Consider the following 17,088-nt stretch of genomic DNA (forward strand, 5'->3'; position numbering starts at 1 on the left):
GATGCACTTTTAGTCTAAAATAAACACTCTATCCTTGTCTGAAAGAGTTATTTATTTTTCCTGACAACCCATAGTAGTCTCTCCTTGTATTTCTTGCCTTTTTTTTTTTTTTTTACTGACAAAATGTTCATATTTGTTAAAGACTCCTCAACAGCTAACACAAAGGAAAAAGTGGTGACATTACACTTGCTGAAAGGCCATGAATAAGTAAGGAGAGATACTAGGGACACTACCAGGATGTCACATCATACTGCTTTTCTGTACAGCAGTAATTACCTTTGATGTTCTGCCTCCTCATCCATCCCTTTTTCTGTTCAGAAGTCGTTTTCCTTGGTCTCAATGACTGAATTAAAACTCTTCATCTAGATTTATTTCCTTTGTAGTAAACTACCCATTTAGTTTGCTGGAAGCAAGACTTTCAGCTTGGAAATAAACACTTCCACACACTTAAAGTAAACTTCACTCTTTGGTTTTACTGTTGGCAAATCATGTAACTGTCTCTAAGACTGATGCTTAATTTCTAGGTGATTTTTAGTGTGCTTATTAATAAATATCTCCTGTAAATAATAAGCATTATGAATAGCTTTAGTGTGTTATTGCTATGTTCTTTGGTGTCTGTTTTCAGGCAGCTGCAGTCTGATATTAGTCATGCACAAGGTTCTCTCAGCTTCTTTCTCTTCAAAGGTACTTGAGTGTGCTTCATGAACATCATGCCCTGTTTTTAAAAATGCAACATAACAATGCAAAGGTTGACTTTTCATTTATACTGATGCAGTATAAATCCCTTGAAAAAGGGACAGTGGGTTTTTTTTGGTGAGAGAGCAACTAATAATAGAGCTGTCCACTTGCTGGTGTTTTGCTTATTATAGCATCTTAACATTTGGCAGCTCCATATAGGAATTGTTGAAGATTTGGTTGGTCTGCAATGATTTCAATGGAAGTAGTGTATGTGAATGTCCATCTCCTGCACTCCAGACAGCAGCTCTGGAGCATGGTGTCTTTCACTGCTCCTTGAGACCATTTATCAGTCTGTGCATTCAGGAAATCGTTTTGGTGACTGTGGTTTTCTTTTGGAGCTGAGAAGTTGATGTGGTGAGGCAGTGATCGCAGCTCCTGCAGGAGAAGATGTGGAGGATGGAGTGCTGGAGGAGCCTCATCCCCTGGGTTGGTGTGCAGCTGGTGACCATTGTCACTGTCCCCTTTGGGTTCAGTGAGCAAACTTCAATGTAGGCTATATTTTCAGTACACAGTTTTAAGCCTGACAAAGGTGGGATTTGAGCCAGGGAGTTCCTGTAAATTCAAACTCAGAAGCTGCCAGGTGTATATGCCTTGGTCATGGTAACAGATTTTACTCTCAGTTGTATTTCAGCTCAGCAAAATTCTGCAAGGGCTTCTCAAACTGATGTGTCTGCCTTTTCCCCACTGCCCCATCTCTGCTATTTTTTAGTTTTAAGTTGTAGATTTTTTTTCATGTTGACTTTCCTAGAACCACTGTTCAGTTCTTTCTATAGTCTTAAACGTATTGAGGCTGAAAGTTTATTTTAGATGCTGCTGGCTTTGTTTAGGTTTTTATATTCTGAATTAAAACTATATACTGAAATGCTACCCATCCTTTTTCCTTGCATGTTACGTGATTGTCACTGCTTTCATAATCTGTTAGGTTTTCTGTCTGTCAGATGAAACTGTTTCTACAGTTCATTATTCTACCTTTCATTTTTCTTTCCTCAATGTACTGCTGCTTGTCTTTTCTGAAGTTTTATTTACGTGCATGCAATTCTGTTCTGTGCTCTCTGCTGTTCCGTGATCAATTCAAAAGGTACATCTGAAGAAATGTATCTAAATGATAACTAGAATGTAATTTAGATTTTAACCCTTTTCTAGCGCTCATAAATTATTGAAAGAAAGTAAATATTTTAGAATGCAGTTTTCTTACACAAGTCTTTACTCTCAATACCTTCCCTAGCTTGGAGAGAAACCCTGTTGATCATGCTTTGCAATACCTCTTGCAAGTATTTTTTAGCACTTTCTATCATGATTTACAAGACCATGAAGAAATAATATCCTGAATATCTCTGTTCATTTTCTTTTTTTATGAAAGAAAACAATGCAAAAGGCTTGACTGTACCATGAGTAGTCTCCTGCTTGTTTTCAAGCGGGAAGGAGCACAAATTTATGAGTTTATGAAAAATCATTGTAAAAATAAGCCATTCTGTTAGCTTGCCTTCTGAATTAGTTAAATCTGTTGTACAAGTTTATTTCTCAAAGACCAAAGATTTTATTATAACTCAAAATATGTTTATGTTATTTCTTAAAATTGGCTGTTTATGCATTGGTACCCATTTTCTTATCACAACTTACTCTTATCACAACTTACTTTTACAGCACATATTTGGTGTTATGGTACAGTTTGGTCAGGTTAAGTTTTTCAACCCTGTTTCTGTTAAAATGTTCTCTTATTCTTCAAAAAATATGCTACCTCTTCCTCACATATGAAGTTAACTTCTTAAGCTGTAGTTTCTGTGTGGATATATCATCTCTTCAGTCATTGTTGATTAATCATCAAGAGTTCTATTCAGTATGTCCTACAGTAATGGATCTTTGTAGTTTCTGTGGAGTCCAGCATTTGGGCTGTAACAGGGAAGATAGGATTGCTCCAGCTTCTGTTTTTAAGGCTTTTCTTTTATACAACCTGTGATGGAAATCCTGCAAAATCTCACTTTGGATGAAGTCAGTGCATGGTCAGGACTTAGTGACTGTACTGCATTGTGGGTGAAGTGTGTTCTGTCCACACCACACATCCCTGCTGCCAGCTGCTCCAGGGCTTGGTGAGTGCTGCTCACTGGAGACTGGCCAGGGTGTGACTTGAGAGAGTTGAGTCCTCAGAACCCAAGTGCAGCTCCTGTCAGGAATGAGTTGTGGGGCTCATCGAAGCAGATGAAGGAGTTACACTTGGCAGGATATGCAGTAAATGCCTTTTCAGAAATCCAGGTTGTCGGAGAAAGGAGGCGAGTTGCTGAAAGGTGGCACAATTTGGATAATGGAGATTTAGCCTTCAGGCTCCTGCGTTTTAAGATCTGTGTGATGGGTTGAAGTACAAAAAGGAAATACTTGTGCGTTAAATACGCAGTCAAATGGAAAAAGAATATGAAGCTGGAAGCACAGGTCACTTTTCTTCTGCTGCATCAAGATGTCTGATGCAATAAAAGAATTTTAGCATTCAGCTCTAAAAGCTCCTTTAAAAGAAACCAAGACTGGAATTTTTCTGGTGAAAAAGGATTTTACTGAATGTGTGTGCTTATTTTTTAAGCATTCAGAAATCTGATTTAAGTTTTATAAGACCTTTTGTACAACTATTGAAAATGGAAGCCTGTCAGGAAATAAAGCAGAGGTAAATTTTGAGTCTCCTTCTAAGGATAGGAGTAGGAAGAACTGCATTATATTGATCCGTGTTTTTACCGCACTTAAGAGGTATACATCTTGTGGCTGATATTTCGTGTCAAAAATATCATTGCATTAGAGACGAAAGTATCTGTTGATGTACTTGTAAAAATTGACAAGTTAATGAAAAATAACCCCTTTTGGTGCTAAGACAAATGGTTTCACAATTGTGAAAAAAGCTTCTTTCCTAAGGCTAATTAGCCTGTCTTTATTTAAAGGAGACTTTTCTTTCTTGGCACAGTTTTGGTCTGTGCACAAATGTTCTTGCCTGAAGAAGATTGTCACTTGGATGCTGTTAAAGCTGTCAGGGGAGGCTGAGGAGCAGAGGTAGATCTCTGGCCTGCTTTTATTGTGCTTAAAGGTCCCCAGGGCAGCCCTTGTGTGCCTGTCTAGGCCTTGTGTAGCAGACATTGTCCATGGGACTGCCATGGGGTTAGCAGTGATAGTAGTGATGGACATTGTTCCTCCAGTGCCCTTTCCTCCCTGGATAGCACAGTAGCCTTCCTGATTCATTTCCTCCTTCCTCTTGACCTCTTGCATCCTGTTCATCTGTTTTGCTTGCAAACAGCCTCAGGATGACATAAGCTTTTGAACCTCTCTGTAAGGATGAGAAGGGGATTTTTTCCATGTTACACATCCTCTGATGTGTCAGCTCAATTGAGATGATGTGCAGGTTGCTGCTGAATTTATCAGACCATGCAGCTTCTCAGTACCTGAATTTGATTTGTCTGCCTTCACCTTTTAGATTGTTTATGAAATTCCTTTATCATCGATGTGTCTAAACTCTTTCAAATGATTGTGTTCTGCCTTTTTGTATCTACTTAGTTATTTCCTTCTTTTATTCTCTCTATCGCCTGTATCATGTGTATTATTACTGGTTTCTTGCCATAAAAATATGTAGAATATTTCTCATCTAAACGAAAGGCTAACTTCATTTTGGAAGTGAAAATCCTTAGTCGTTATGGACGAAGGGGCTTTGTCTAGATGCAGGAATGAAACAAAATAGTAAGAAAAGCAGCCTGCATTGAGAGTTCTTCAGAGTGATGTGAGTTTGTCTTTTTCCAGAATGTACCTTCTTTCTGCTCTTTTTTTTATTTCTTCAGTTTGCTATTAGTGTGTTTGCATATATTATTAGGAAATAGATTAAAAGAACAGCCTGTGCTCATAAGTTGTCATTACAGTAGCAGCTGGAAGGTATAAAACCAGAGATCCTGTTATTGCAGATGCTGTACATATGATAGTCCTGACACTGCAGTTATTTTGGTGTGGGAACTTCAAAGCACAGGTAGTTTTGCTGGAAAGTTGGAGGGGTTTTTTACATTCTGCACTACCTTCATGAACTGGATTTAGGGATAAAAAGCCAGTCCTTACAATTCATTAGCATTTGATCCAGTGAAATAATTTTGAGTTTCTTTCTTTGAAAGGACAATGAGTGGAGAGCATTGTTTTTCTATTCTGTTGTTGCTTAATTAACTAAAAAATGGCCTAATAAAGGTACATCTTGACAAGTTAATACATATGTCAGCAACTTGTTTGAGTTGTATAATTTTGCAAACTATTTCTAAAATTTCTCTTTTGGGTAGAAAATAATTGCCTGTATATGTTTAAGCCTTTAACTTTCAGATCTGTGACCTGTATCTTTGGGTTTGCTTTCATGTGTCTGAGAGATACATGAGCAAAACTACATTTACAACTTAATTTTAAATGAGCAGAACTAAAATTAGAGTCGAATTACTTGTCAGCAGTTGTTAGGACGTGATATACCAGACTCTGTTCTCTTGGGAAGGAGACAACCTTGTGCTCTCACAGTTGTCTGAGAGGACAGTAGCCATCATTGTTCAACTCTGATATTAGGAAAGCTGAGAATTAAAAAGTCCCACAAAACACTTTAAAGTATGACTGCCCCTTAGAGGAAATTTGATGTCTAGTCCAGTTGCAGTGATTGTAATGTGCTTGTGTTAGCCAGTGTTGTTAAAAATTAAGCCCTGTTTTCATGATTTGTTGTTAAGTGAAATCCTTAACTTCACATACTAGACTAAGAAATTGTGAACTATGAAGACACAGAATTGCATTAAAAGTAAATGTTTTCTGTAGCCCATGGCAGAATGGTATTTCTGTGCTACTAGAAAAACAAAGGGGAGAAGAGCCCCTGTGCTGTAGTAGTTTCTTTGCTATCTCTGGAATAAGCTGATATGTCAATTTTACTGTTTTTTGGGGTTTTTTTAAGCATGGGGATTGTCCTTTATTTCAAGGAACTTGACTTCTGTCAGTATGTCAGTTTGAGGTCTTTGCAATTGTTACTGCTGACTTGCGTTGCCTTTTGAGCTGCTTGTAAGTTCCTGAGTAAGCAAGGCACCTGCCCATGCAAACTGAACTCGCAACACAGGGCCTTTCTGCTAGCAAGGGATCTGACTGGAGTTATTCTTCTTTCAACTCGCTGGTGAGAGCTTATATCAATTGCTTCATTTTTGAACAGGATTCTGCAGACAGAAAGACAGGATTTTTTAACATTAGTGTTCACTTCTTTAGTGAAGTTGTATTGTTCTTTTGAGCTGTTTGCTCATTGCCAAGTATTTCTCTCTTCATCAGGTACGACTGGTAAAGCATCATCTCCACCACCCGTGATAGACACGAGACAGATGAGTGAGAAGCTGGAGACGATTTTGTATCAGCTCCGCCAGGTGACTCGGGAGAGGGACGAGCTGCGCAAGCAACTTGCGCTTTCATCTCCTGGCTCCACCTTCGATGACTGCAGGTAAACAGGGAGGAAATGCAGCATTTGCATTTAGGCTTTGATCCAGTGAAATAATAGTGTTCGTGCCTTGGCACCTGCTTGCCTGGAAAGCATCAAGGAGCTTGCAATGTATACATGTTGCTTATAACCTCCTTGCATCCTGGTGAAGTGGCTACGTCCATGTTTCAGAGCTTCCTGTTGAGTGCCTATCCCACTTTGTCCAGCACTTTTTCTGTGGGACTGAGGGGAGAAGGTTTCATCTCTATTTGAGAAAAGAAAGCAAAAAAGTTGCTTAGACTTCATGGGCTTTGTTGTAGGAAGAGAAAAAGGACAGTGATGAAGTATTTGGTGTTTTGAAAACAAGAGTGAAGAAAGGGAAATAGCTCAGAATACTTGGCTGGAGAACAGAAATAAGGAGACGAAAAAAAATCTCAGCTATTCCTATGCTCCTGCAAAGAGAGAGGTTTGGATTTCTGCTGAGTGGAGTAAGTAGTTTCTAGAAGATCAGCTTTCTGGTATACATATGTTGGGGAACTTGTAGCAGAAATATGTTGAGAATAAGGAATTCTCCTTGATTGAACATGCTTTTTACGTCATTTAACAGCCAGCAGGCTTGTCAAGCTCATTCTAATTTGGGGCCTGACATTATGAGGTAGACAGTAGTCCAAGTATGAATTAATTATCAAAAAAAGGTTTTATTGGATAGGCAATATAATTATTTTGGTTTGAATGGTTAAGGATCTGCTAATGTTTAAATGTGTCTGGGTACACTGAGAACTTTTTGCCTGTACATGTATAGAACCTTGGAAAAAAATTGTGTATCACTGAGTCTGAAATAAGAGCAGAGAACAAATTTTCTGGGAGGTGTTGCCATCCTGTGTAACTTTTCTGTACCTTAATGTTGTTGCTGCTTGTTACTTAATCAGCTGTCTGTATGCAGTCAGGTGGTTAATTAGATTTTTTGTCTGTATGAGAAGGTTAAGATTTGAACCAGTGAACTGGCATAGAGAGAATCTGGAGGTTTTATAAACTCGATAGCTTCTTATCTTAATGCCCCCTTCCTCCCTCCTTGAGTTCTGAGGGCTCCTTTAAGAGCATCATCTTCTTTGTAGCCATCTCAAAGCATTGTGGGGATGGCAAAGGAAAAGATTGTCAAATGTCAACATCTTCTGCTCAGCTTCCAGTTAGTTAAATAGAAGGATTTCTTCTTTGAAGTTACTGGAGCTTAGGCATAGAGGATTTTATAGCTCACAATAATCTTCTGCATAATCCAGGATGCTATTAATAAAGTTCTGATGAGCTGTCCTCTAGCCTGCCCTAGTTTTCCTTTCTCAAATCAATCCTTTACTTTCAGTATAGGATTTGTATATTGTATAAAACATGAACGTTTACAGCTTCCAGAACAGCCCATCAAAGTAAACCTTGCATTTGGGCAGTCCCTGGACAGAGTAGGTGTTAGATGGAGAATGCTGGCTTCCAAACAATCAAACATTTCAAGAGTGGGAAATGAATGAAGATTTTTATTGACTTACTTTTTCTTCAGTGTAAAAGCAACTACTGCTCCCACCTGCATACACATCTCTTTTTTTTGAAATCTTACTGGTATTTGTTTTACTTTTTGAATTCTTTCCTCTTATAAAATTAATCTTCATCCCTCCAGGAGTCCAAGCTCAGACTTGGTAAAATGTTAATACTGAAGTGTGAAAGCTGAGAGATGATGATGTGGGTGGTGACTTTTACTACCCTGGCTTTATTTTCCTGGCTGTGTGTGCTGCTGTAACTATGGCTGTACCAAACGCAGGTGGTGCAGAGGCAGACCTTGGCACGTCACCTTCGATGTCTCACAATAGCTCACAGCACATTTGAGTCTGGACTGTGCTGGCTGAGGAGGTTGCAAAACAGAGAGCTGTTTTCCAAAGCAAATGTTGACTAAGTCTAGAGCAGTGGCAGAAGTGCCACAGCAGTGGATTGTGATGTGCTGATTCAGATCAGCATGTGCCATCCTGCTGGCCAGGAGTAGGATTGCTCACGCTCTGCCTGTGGATTGACAGTGACTGTATGTGTGCATGTGTGCTGGAGATTAGGTGAAGGTTTGACCAAGTAATTTAGCATGCTCAAGTTACAATTTATAGACTTAAACCTGCTGTTATTACTCACATAATAGTAACAGTAGAAGAGAACCACACCATGAAGAAATGCCCTGAAAATTGTGTTTCATAAGAGACTGTTTTGTGTGTTATCTGTAATAATTGTTGCAGTTACATTAGTAAATGATAACTCCTTAGAAAGTGTTAGGTATGAGTGCCCACAAAATTGGACCTGTGGGTGGCATTATCTTTTATGTGAGCATCAGATATATGTAAATGTCAGTCTGGCTGTGACTTTGTTTTACAGCCAGGGTAATTCCAATATAGCATGAAGGATTTTGGGCCTTTGACACTAGCATTTTAAGTTTTGTTAATGTTTGAACAAGTACTTCCAAAGTAGTAACTGATACTTCTCCTTTATTGAAATTGTAACTTTTAGTATTTTCTGGGGCATTTTAGCATAAAATTCTGGTGGTCTTGCTTAAACAAGAGTCAGCCACTACATGCAGTTGAATTGAGTGTTGTCTTGCAACAGTTTTGATTTTTGACTTCTCACCAATATTCCCTCTTCTCTTATTCCTGTTTTTCTTGCTGAGACATAAAGCCTTAGAACAGCAGTGTGGAACATATGGCCTAGGATATCCATGTGGTTTTTATTTCTTGTATGTGAGGTAGAATGCAGAATGTTGTTGGTGGCATTGTTGGTCTTTCCTCGCTGTGTAGGTTGGCTAACTTGTGTAGTTACCTTCGTGGTCTGCATATGTTCATAGGTGGTTTGTTGGGTTTTTAATGTTGGTTTGGGTGTTGGTTGGTTGGTTTTGGTTGTGGATTTTTGTTTGGTTGGTTTTTTTTTTTAAATACTATTAGTGTTACTTCAACAACATATAAAACACACATGATGGATGTTAGACTTGTAGAACAAGTTTCACCATAGCTTTCAGACTGGCCTAATAGTTTAATATGAACATCAACAGTTAATAGGTTGCAGTAAGCTTGATGTCACAGCTGAGAGTAAAACTGTACTCCAGTTAATGCTGTCATTTAAGACTGTGGTGGACAGATGGTATCTACTTTCAATAATTTCACCCTGAGGTCTAATTTAAATCAGTAACTTGGGTTTTAATGATTCTGTCAAGGGTGTAAACATTTCAAATCAAGTTTAACTTATGCTAACTACATCTGTATTTTAAAAGAATAACCCTTCACTAGTTGCAGTGATAAGTGTAATACTGTATGAGCAAGATACAGTTTTTGATACCCATCAAGAATGAATTTAAAAATACCATAAAAGACACCCCTGTAGGCAAGACTTGAACATTTGATTTATGTGATTTTGGATTTTAATTGTTGGTCAAGTTTTTAATCAAGGAGGGAGTTTTTGTTTTGTTTCTCCCCAGAAGCACTTCTCTAGAGAAAGGAGAAAAGGAGGAATTACATTCGAAGGCCTCAGTATTCAGCAACGAGTTGCCAAAAAGTACCTTATATCATACACACACTCCCAGAAAATCTGTGAACCAGATGTGGCTGGCATTTCTTTTTTTAGGTTTTAGTTTTTTATTATTATTATTTTTCTAACAACTGTTACCACTTCAGTAGTGCAAAACCATTTTCATTTTGATTCAATTGCCAGCTGCATTTCAGTTCCAGAATCCATGTTGCTGGTTTTTGTATGAGGCAAAGAAAATTCTGATTGCTTTTCAGGCTGTGCTTACAGAGAAGCCATTTGGAGGAGTCTGAGGTTTGAGGGAGGAAGAGTGATCTGTGCAGCAATGGAGCAAATCTGATATGAGAACAAGCAGAGTTGAATTAGAAAGCAATTGTTTTCTTTTGGAGGCATTAGTTTCCTCTTTTTATGGTTTGCTTGGTTTTTTTTCTCATTGCCTGTGGGGTTATAAGAGACTCAGGAGATAATACAAGGACAGATGTCAGAAGCTTCATTTTGAAACTAGAAAATTCAATGGTGTGAAAAATCCTGTGACTGTACAGAGGAGGAACAATTCAATTCAGTCTCTTAGAAGCTTAGTGCTACAAAGCAAGAAGATATAATCCTGCTAATTTAGTTTCTAGCATATATACAAATCTAATTAATTCTAATCTACAAAAAAGGTATCATGTACAAGTACTGTACATTCTAGACATAATCTATGCTGTCAATTGCTTGACCATGTAGATTGTTTTAGAAAATTGCTCTCCCAATCATCCAAAAGAAATTTGAATAAAAAAATTTATTTTGATAGGTTTTGGCATTTATTTTGAAAAATGCTTGTCAGAGATTATATTGTGTTGGAGATTACTAATAACCCAAATTTTGTTCAAATAATTATCTTATAGAAATGTGTGGTAGATACTGACATGTTTTCCCATGATTTATCATAGCTTAAAATAATATGGTAGCACACAAACAGGTGTGTAATTCAGCACAATGACTTGGTCAAACTCTGCCAGCACAGATGTCTGTGTTTTATATTCCATTGGAAGTCTTTGTCTCAAGTCTAACTGTCCTTCCTAGGGAGTTAAAGACAAGGTCCTCTAGATGCTGCCTTTGAGAAGCTTTGTTTAGCCTAGGCCTCCATTCACACCCAGCTGACTTTGGCAGCCTCTTCCAGCCCTGCCCTCACTGCAGGTCTGGGCTTTGTCACTGCCACTTGAATTTGGTGGCCCAGGAAAGCCAAGTGTGCCGTGATGAGCTCGTTCTTGTCATGTTCTGTGCTGGTGTTGCTGCTCAGAAGAGAGGAACATGCAGGTTCAGTATTTTTGGCCATGTTAGTGATAATTAGACAGAATCATCCCATTATGGGATGTTACATTGCAATATAAAATTAATGTAAGTTCAACTCAGTGACTTTTTATTAGTAGCTGCATCTTAAAGGGAATTGGTCAGTATTTAAATTAACGCACATTATAACCTTAGTGTCAACAGTTGTGTGATAACGCTTTTACTGGATAATAATTTCCCAGGCTTTCCATTCACTTTAGTACCTGGTGTTTGATCCCATATTCTTTTTCTATGGTAGGCCTAGTCCAAAACCAAATCATGATTATGAAAGGCTGAAGATTCAGTGTATGAAGGCCATGTCAGACCTACAGTCTCTGCAGAATCAGCACACCAAGACACTGAAAAGGTGTGAAGAAGCAGCAAAAGAGGCAGATTTTTATCAGTAAGTATTAGTAAAGCTGTTCAAGGTAAGAGTTTACCAGTCTGTGCCCTATCAAACAGTATTAGAATGTGGTAATCAATTTTTTTAATGCTGTTTTTCCACTTAAATTGCAAGATAGATAAAATCCATAAGATAAAACATTTCTGGCCTGTTTGAAATGAACAAGTATGGCCTGCCTGTTTTACTTTTAGGAGTTTGAGATAGGATCTCCAGTGTGTTCATGGGATCAAAAAAGGAAGCCTGATTACTGATTTGAAGTTGCAATCTAACAGTTTTACTGTCAAGCTAGAGAGCAGAATATAATCCAAGAGAATGGAATTTCTTACTCTCTTTTAATACATCGTGGTAGTTCTTGTGACAATCTGTGTAAGTTATAACACAGATTTAATTCAGCTGTTCTTCTCTCCTGCAGTAGTTGTTAAACCTTTGTGTTCTTTTAAAAAAAATGTTTGCCTTCTAAAGACTTTATCATTTGCACTGCAATCTGAATGACAGCAGATTAGTAATCTGCATGCAAAGATTACATTTGCTTGATTGTGGGAATATAATTGGGAATATAACTTGTGAAAATGCTTTTCTTTTTAGCAGGGTGTTCTAATTTTAAGGAAAATGTTTTAATGCTTTGGTCATTCTATGCAGGGAGGATTAGTACTTCATTTCCTGAGAAAGAAATGCAACATATCTTAGAACACAAATTTTTATATATAAATACATATTTAAATATTTACCAGCAAGTATGAGAGTTTAAGTGGAATCATTCTGTTTCAACAATAAAAATACTTGTCAGTATTCAAAACTTAAGTTTTGATCTGTAGTAGTAAAATACATTCAGTTGACTGATCTGCTGTTTTTCAGCATTGCTTTAGTATAATTTTAGGCTTGCAGCTTGAATTTTAATCTGGATGATAGCCTCCTCCTGTGGCTCTCAGCTGTTGAAGTGAGAGTGTATTTATTTCAATAATTATAGCTGCCATAATGAACTTTGGAGGAAATTTTTATCTTCAGTGTAGTTGAAACACACACACTATGGTTTTCTTGGTTGTGGAGTTTTTTTTATAACTTAATGGGTTTTTTGTTTTTGAAACAGTAGCACACAAGGAGATTTTTGTCATTTTCATCTGTGCTTTGTTTAGCTGCTGTTCAGCTGAGGAGCTCAAGACAAAGTGGAAATGATTGGTGGGATAATGGCTATTATCTCAAGAATCATCATATTATGACATTTGTGTTTGTCTGCCTGCTTTTAATGGCTATGAAATGGCATTGACAGGTGGCATAAATCCATCATCTCTTCTGATGAGGTTTAAGGGTGCTGTGTATGTCTGTGTATTTTCACACTTAAGCCCCTGTTGGTTTCTGGTTTTCGTTGATTGTTTTTTTTTTTTTTTCCCTGGTGCTTGGAATACACAAATATGCAGAACTGAGTTAGTTTGACCTGCTTTCTTGGTAGGAAACTCATGCTTGAAATGAATTCCTCCAGGACTTTGTCCTTGCAAGCTCAAGCTGGCCTCTCAGTGTTCTTTGTGTGCCCTGACAGCACGCTGCACAGCCGGCTGCTGAGCGACCAGTCCCAGCTGAAGGAGGACATGGACACCCTGAAGAGGAAGAACACACAGCTGGTGAGGGAGCACAACCACCTGCAGCAGTCCTGTGAGGAGATGAAGAGGCTGCACGATGAGGATCAGAAGGAGATAACAGACCTGCGCAGCCAGCAGCAGCAGGTGAGCCACGGCCTGTGCTGGAAGAGATCCTGGCTTCTTCCTTCCATAGAGAAATGGGGTTGTGCAGCATTGCTGCCTTTAGAGTGTCTTAATGGGTCCCAAACAGCCTCCTTGCCTTGTACAGTATTGGGGAGATAATGACATTGTGATTACTAATTCATTTTCTTTGTTTAACTGGAAAAAAAAAAAGTGTATTTAAATGCAGAGATGAAAAAGTGTACATGAAGATGGTATTTGCATGATTTTTTTTTTTTCAATGGGTAGAAAGGCATCAGAAACCTAACTGGAAGCTGCAAAGTGATTAAAAAGATTACTGTTTTCCTAAGGTATTTTTATGGGAACAGGGTTTACTTTAAACTTGCATGCAATGTTTGTTGTTGATTTTTTGGGAAGAATCACAAAAAGTTGTTTCATGTTTTTGAACTTGAAACAAAAAGAGACAAAATTTTCAGGACTGGAAGAGTTGGACATTTCAGATATTTGTATCACACGCTGTTTACAGGTCAGTGTTGTTCACATATTCTAGAAATTTAAAAAACAGTAATGCTAAGGAGCAACTGGTTGTATCAGGTCCACTGTTACCTAGGAAAAAGTCTGTTCATTTAGTTAGAATTGTTACAGTAGCATGTGGAATGGTTAAACAGAGTATCTGGGTTCACTGTGTGTAGGCTGAATCACAGGGCAAACTTGCAAGTCAAACATTAGGCTTCAGAAGCAAAATCTATGCAAGCCAAAATAATTATTTGCTAGGGCAGGAGGGGCAAAGGTCAAAGCAAGCTGGATGTGCTGAATGGTACTTTAGGAGGTGCTTGAAGATGTGCAAGGAGGAGTGAAGATAGGTTCTTCCTTTTTATCCATTTTTCTGGATAAATGAGTTCTGGCTTGTGAGTTCTGGTGTGAAACTGTTTAGTGGATCGGTTCAGAAGATAGCAGAAATTATTTACTGTGTCATCCTGGGCAAATACCATAATTAGTCTGTGCCTCAGTTTCCCAGTCTGCAAAGCAAGGATGCAAAACCTCTGAGAGAAGGCTGTTCTTCTTTGCCATTCTGTCCTGAAGCTTGGAATTATCTGGAAGGACAGAAGGAGGCTGATGTATCATTGTCAGGGTTGATTTAAAGAAATCCAGTCTTATGTCAACATCATGATTAAACCTTTAAAGAAAATGATGTATGTGACTCTTAGTGGGAAAATCGTCTAACTCCATTTCTCAGCTTGTCAGAGTGATTCATGGTGTCTTGAAGGGGTGCCAAAGTCTTATCTTGTCCCTGTAATTTCTCATATGAATTAGTCTAACTCTCTGTTGATCCCTCTGACGTGTTGTTTCATTGTCAGGCCATAACAAAATGCATCTTGGTGGCCTCAGAGAGCACAAGCTTTTGATCAAATTGCTCTTTGTGTGGGATTGTCATGGATTTGCTGTGTAGCAGCTGACCAGCTTAAGTTTGTGCTGCTCACATATGGAGTTTCATGTTGCCATGGCTGTGTTCCTTGGGCCAGCTGGGACTATTTGCTTTCTTTCGCTGGGGTTTTGAATGGGAGATGTTTATTGCACTGGTGCCTCCATCTTCCTTTGGTAGGTCTGTGTTAGCAAGTTTATACTGAATTCCATCAAATTTCTTGTGTATTAAGTCTTCTTTAATTATTTAGTGTGTTTTCAACATAAAGACATTCTATATATGCTTTGGACAGTGAAAAGTGGTTTATTTGAATTGCTAAATAATTTGTTGCCAAAGCTATTCTTAAACTCATTTGGGAAGTAGTCTTGAGGAAAATGGCTTTCTTGGGTTTAAGTCTATGTATTTGCGTTTTACATATGCCTACAGTTTACCACGTGTTCAGCTTATCTGAAGTGGTTCACTGAAGCATGCTGGCTAATCATGTGTCCAGCTCTGTGTGGGTTGTGCTGCTGAATCCATTGAGGATTTTGATATGTGTGGAAATAGCCCAAGTGCAGTCCTGTTCCAGGGCCACTTTTATATATCCTGGCAGGTTAAAGGAGACCAGTGTCAGGCTGCAGAACTTTTGTTCTGTAATCTTGCCTGTGTAGCCAAGTGGTTTATTAGCAGTGACAGTTGTTAGCCTTCACCTCTGGGCAGTGAAGAGTGGGCAGGCTCTTGCTCTCCCCTTCCCTTCTGGTCTGCAGGCATCCAGGTTCCTCCGTGTTCAGGAACTGGTCCTTACTCAAATATAAGTTACAAAAGATGAGGAGCCCATTTGTGCAGCATAGCTGCTGCATGTTTGGTTTCAAATTTTTACAGTGCTCATGTTTTCTTCTGTCTTCCTTCTAGTTCTTCAATCCTATTTTATTTTCAGATAGTTAGGGATACCTCTGTAAGCTAATTGTCAGTATTATATAATTCTTGGCACCTCTCTATATATAGAGTATTCCTGTTTCTTTGCACTGCTCCATCAGGGCCAGATTTCAATTTAAAAGACAAAACCAGAAAAAAGAAGCATAGAACAACAACAAAAAACTTACTGCTTTATTTCAGGCATATTTTTTGCCTTTTGAGAATGAACAAGAACTAGATTTGCTGACACTCATTAGGACTTTATGTTGCTGCTGGTCATGTATCATCAGTGTTGCAGTTTACAGCAAGATTCCTACGTTCATGTAAATTAATTTAAAACTAAGATTCAGGTCAGGTTTTATTCATGTTTAAATGGATTTTTCTCTTCCTGTTCAAATTTTTTGTATGCTTTTTGAAACCCAGACCTCTGTGGGAAGTTCTCAGATGAAATATTGTATGAATATTAAAATAATATGCCCGAGTGTATAACATATTTTGGGTAGATCTTATTTTCATTATGCTTTTAATTATTTAATTAAGCCAGAGGGTACAGGCAACCTATCATGAATGCCACCTCGTGGGCATCTCCTGAATTGCCACTGTTATCTTGGTGATCAAGTAGTGATTGCCTCTTGTTAAAACTACAAGTTCTTCAAAAACAACTTGGTTTTAATAGGTGTTCATAACAATTGCCATAAGAGAGATTTTCATACACTTGTGCTCTTGTGATAAAGCAGATGTTTAACTCAACAGAAAGCAGATGTAATAATGCTTAGAATAACAGTGGCACTTGAAAGAAGTTCAGTATTTCCTTAGTCATTAAAAAAAAAAGATTATTGAAATTGGTCTATATATTTTTGTTCTAATTCTGTTTCTTATGTATACATTTTAAATCAAATTTCTTGAACTGATTAACAGTAAAGGTTATTGATTCCTGGCATTTTTTTAAGGTTATGAAGCAAAATGGATCATCAGAGATACTGAATAAACTTTACGACACGGCCATGGACAAGCTGGAGGGCGTGAAGAAGGACTACGACGCCCTGAGGAAACGGTACAACGAGAAGATCGCGAGCCACAACACGGACCTGAGCCGCCTGGAGCAGGCGGAGGAGGAGAACCGGCGTCTGCAGAAACAGATTGACATGCTCATGAAGCAAAGGGACACAGCAATTCATTTCCAGCAGCAATATTCATCCTCTCTTAGGAGGTATAACTGAATTTTCATACCTTTGACTTATCAATGCTAATGTAGCATCTTACTTCCGTTGTGCTAGAATCATAAATACCTTTCTAATATTTTTTCTAAAATTTTCCTCTAGTGTATGTAATCTTGCTGTGATGAGTAAGCATGTGTATTTATATAAAATTTTCTGGAAGATCCTAGAATGTGTGATGGGGTTGCTAATTTGGAGAATTGGTGGAGAAATTTTCTTACGAAAAGGGTTTCCTATTTACAGTTTTGGAATTGTATGAGGAATTTTAACCATTGTTTAGCTTGTGTGAGGAAGGCATACTCTACTTTTCAACCTATGTTTATTTTTAGTTGTAGATACGTGAGTCAAATATAACCAGAACTTTGTTAAACCTCAGGCTTTGTTCTAAACAAATTCTTTAACTCATGGCAAGCCTGTGTATATATGTCCTTATTTAAATACTA

The 17,088-nt window shown here is 38.1% G+C and overlaps 1 protein-coding gene across 1 annotated transcript in view; it reads left to right on the forward strand.

The window, feature by feature from the left end:
* Nucleotides 1-17,088, forward strand: part of DLG5 (discs large MAGUK scaffold protein 5) — a 97,166-nt gene that overhangs the window by 40,868 nt on the left and 39,210 nt on the right. The window contains exons 3-6 of the mRNA XM_058810178.1: nt 6,028-6,193; nt 11,274-11,417; nt 12,952-13,135; nt 16,379-16,638. Of these exons, the coding sequence (XP_058666161.1) occupies nt 6,028-6,193; nt 11,274-11,417; nt 12,952-13,135; nt 16,379-16,638 (754 nt within the window). The remainder of the gene's footprint in view (nt 1-6,027; nt 6,194-11,273; nt 11,418-12,951; nt 13,136-16,378; nt 16,639-17,088) is intronic.

Source organism: Ammospiza caudacuta, chromosome 9, assembly GCF_027887145.1.
Source record: "Ammospiza caudacuta isolate bAmmCau1 chromosome 9, bAmmCau1.pri, whole genome shotgun sequence".
Lineage (NCBI taxonomy): Eukaryota > Metazoa > Chordata > Aves > Passeriformes > Passerellidae > Ammospiza > Ammospiza caudacuta.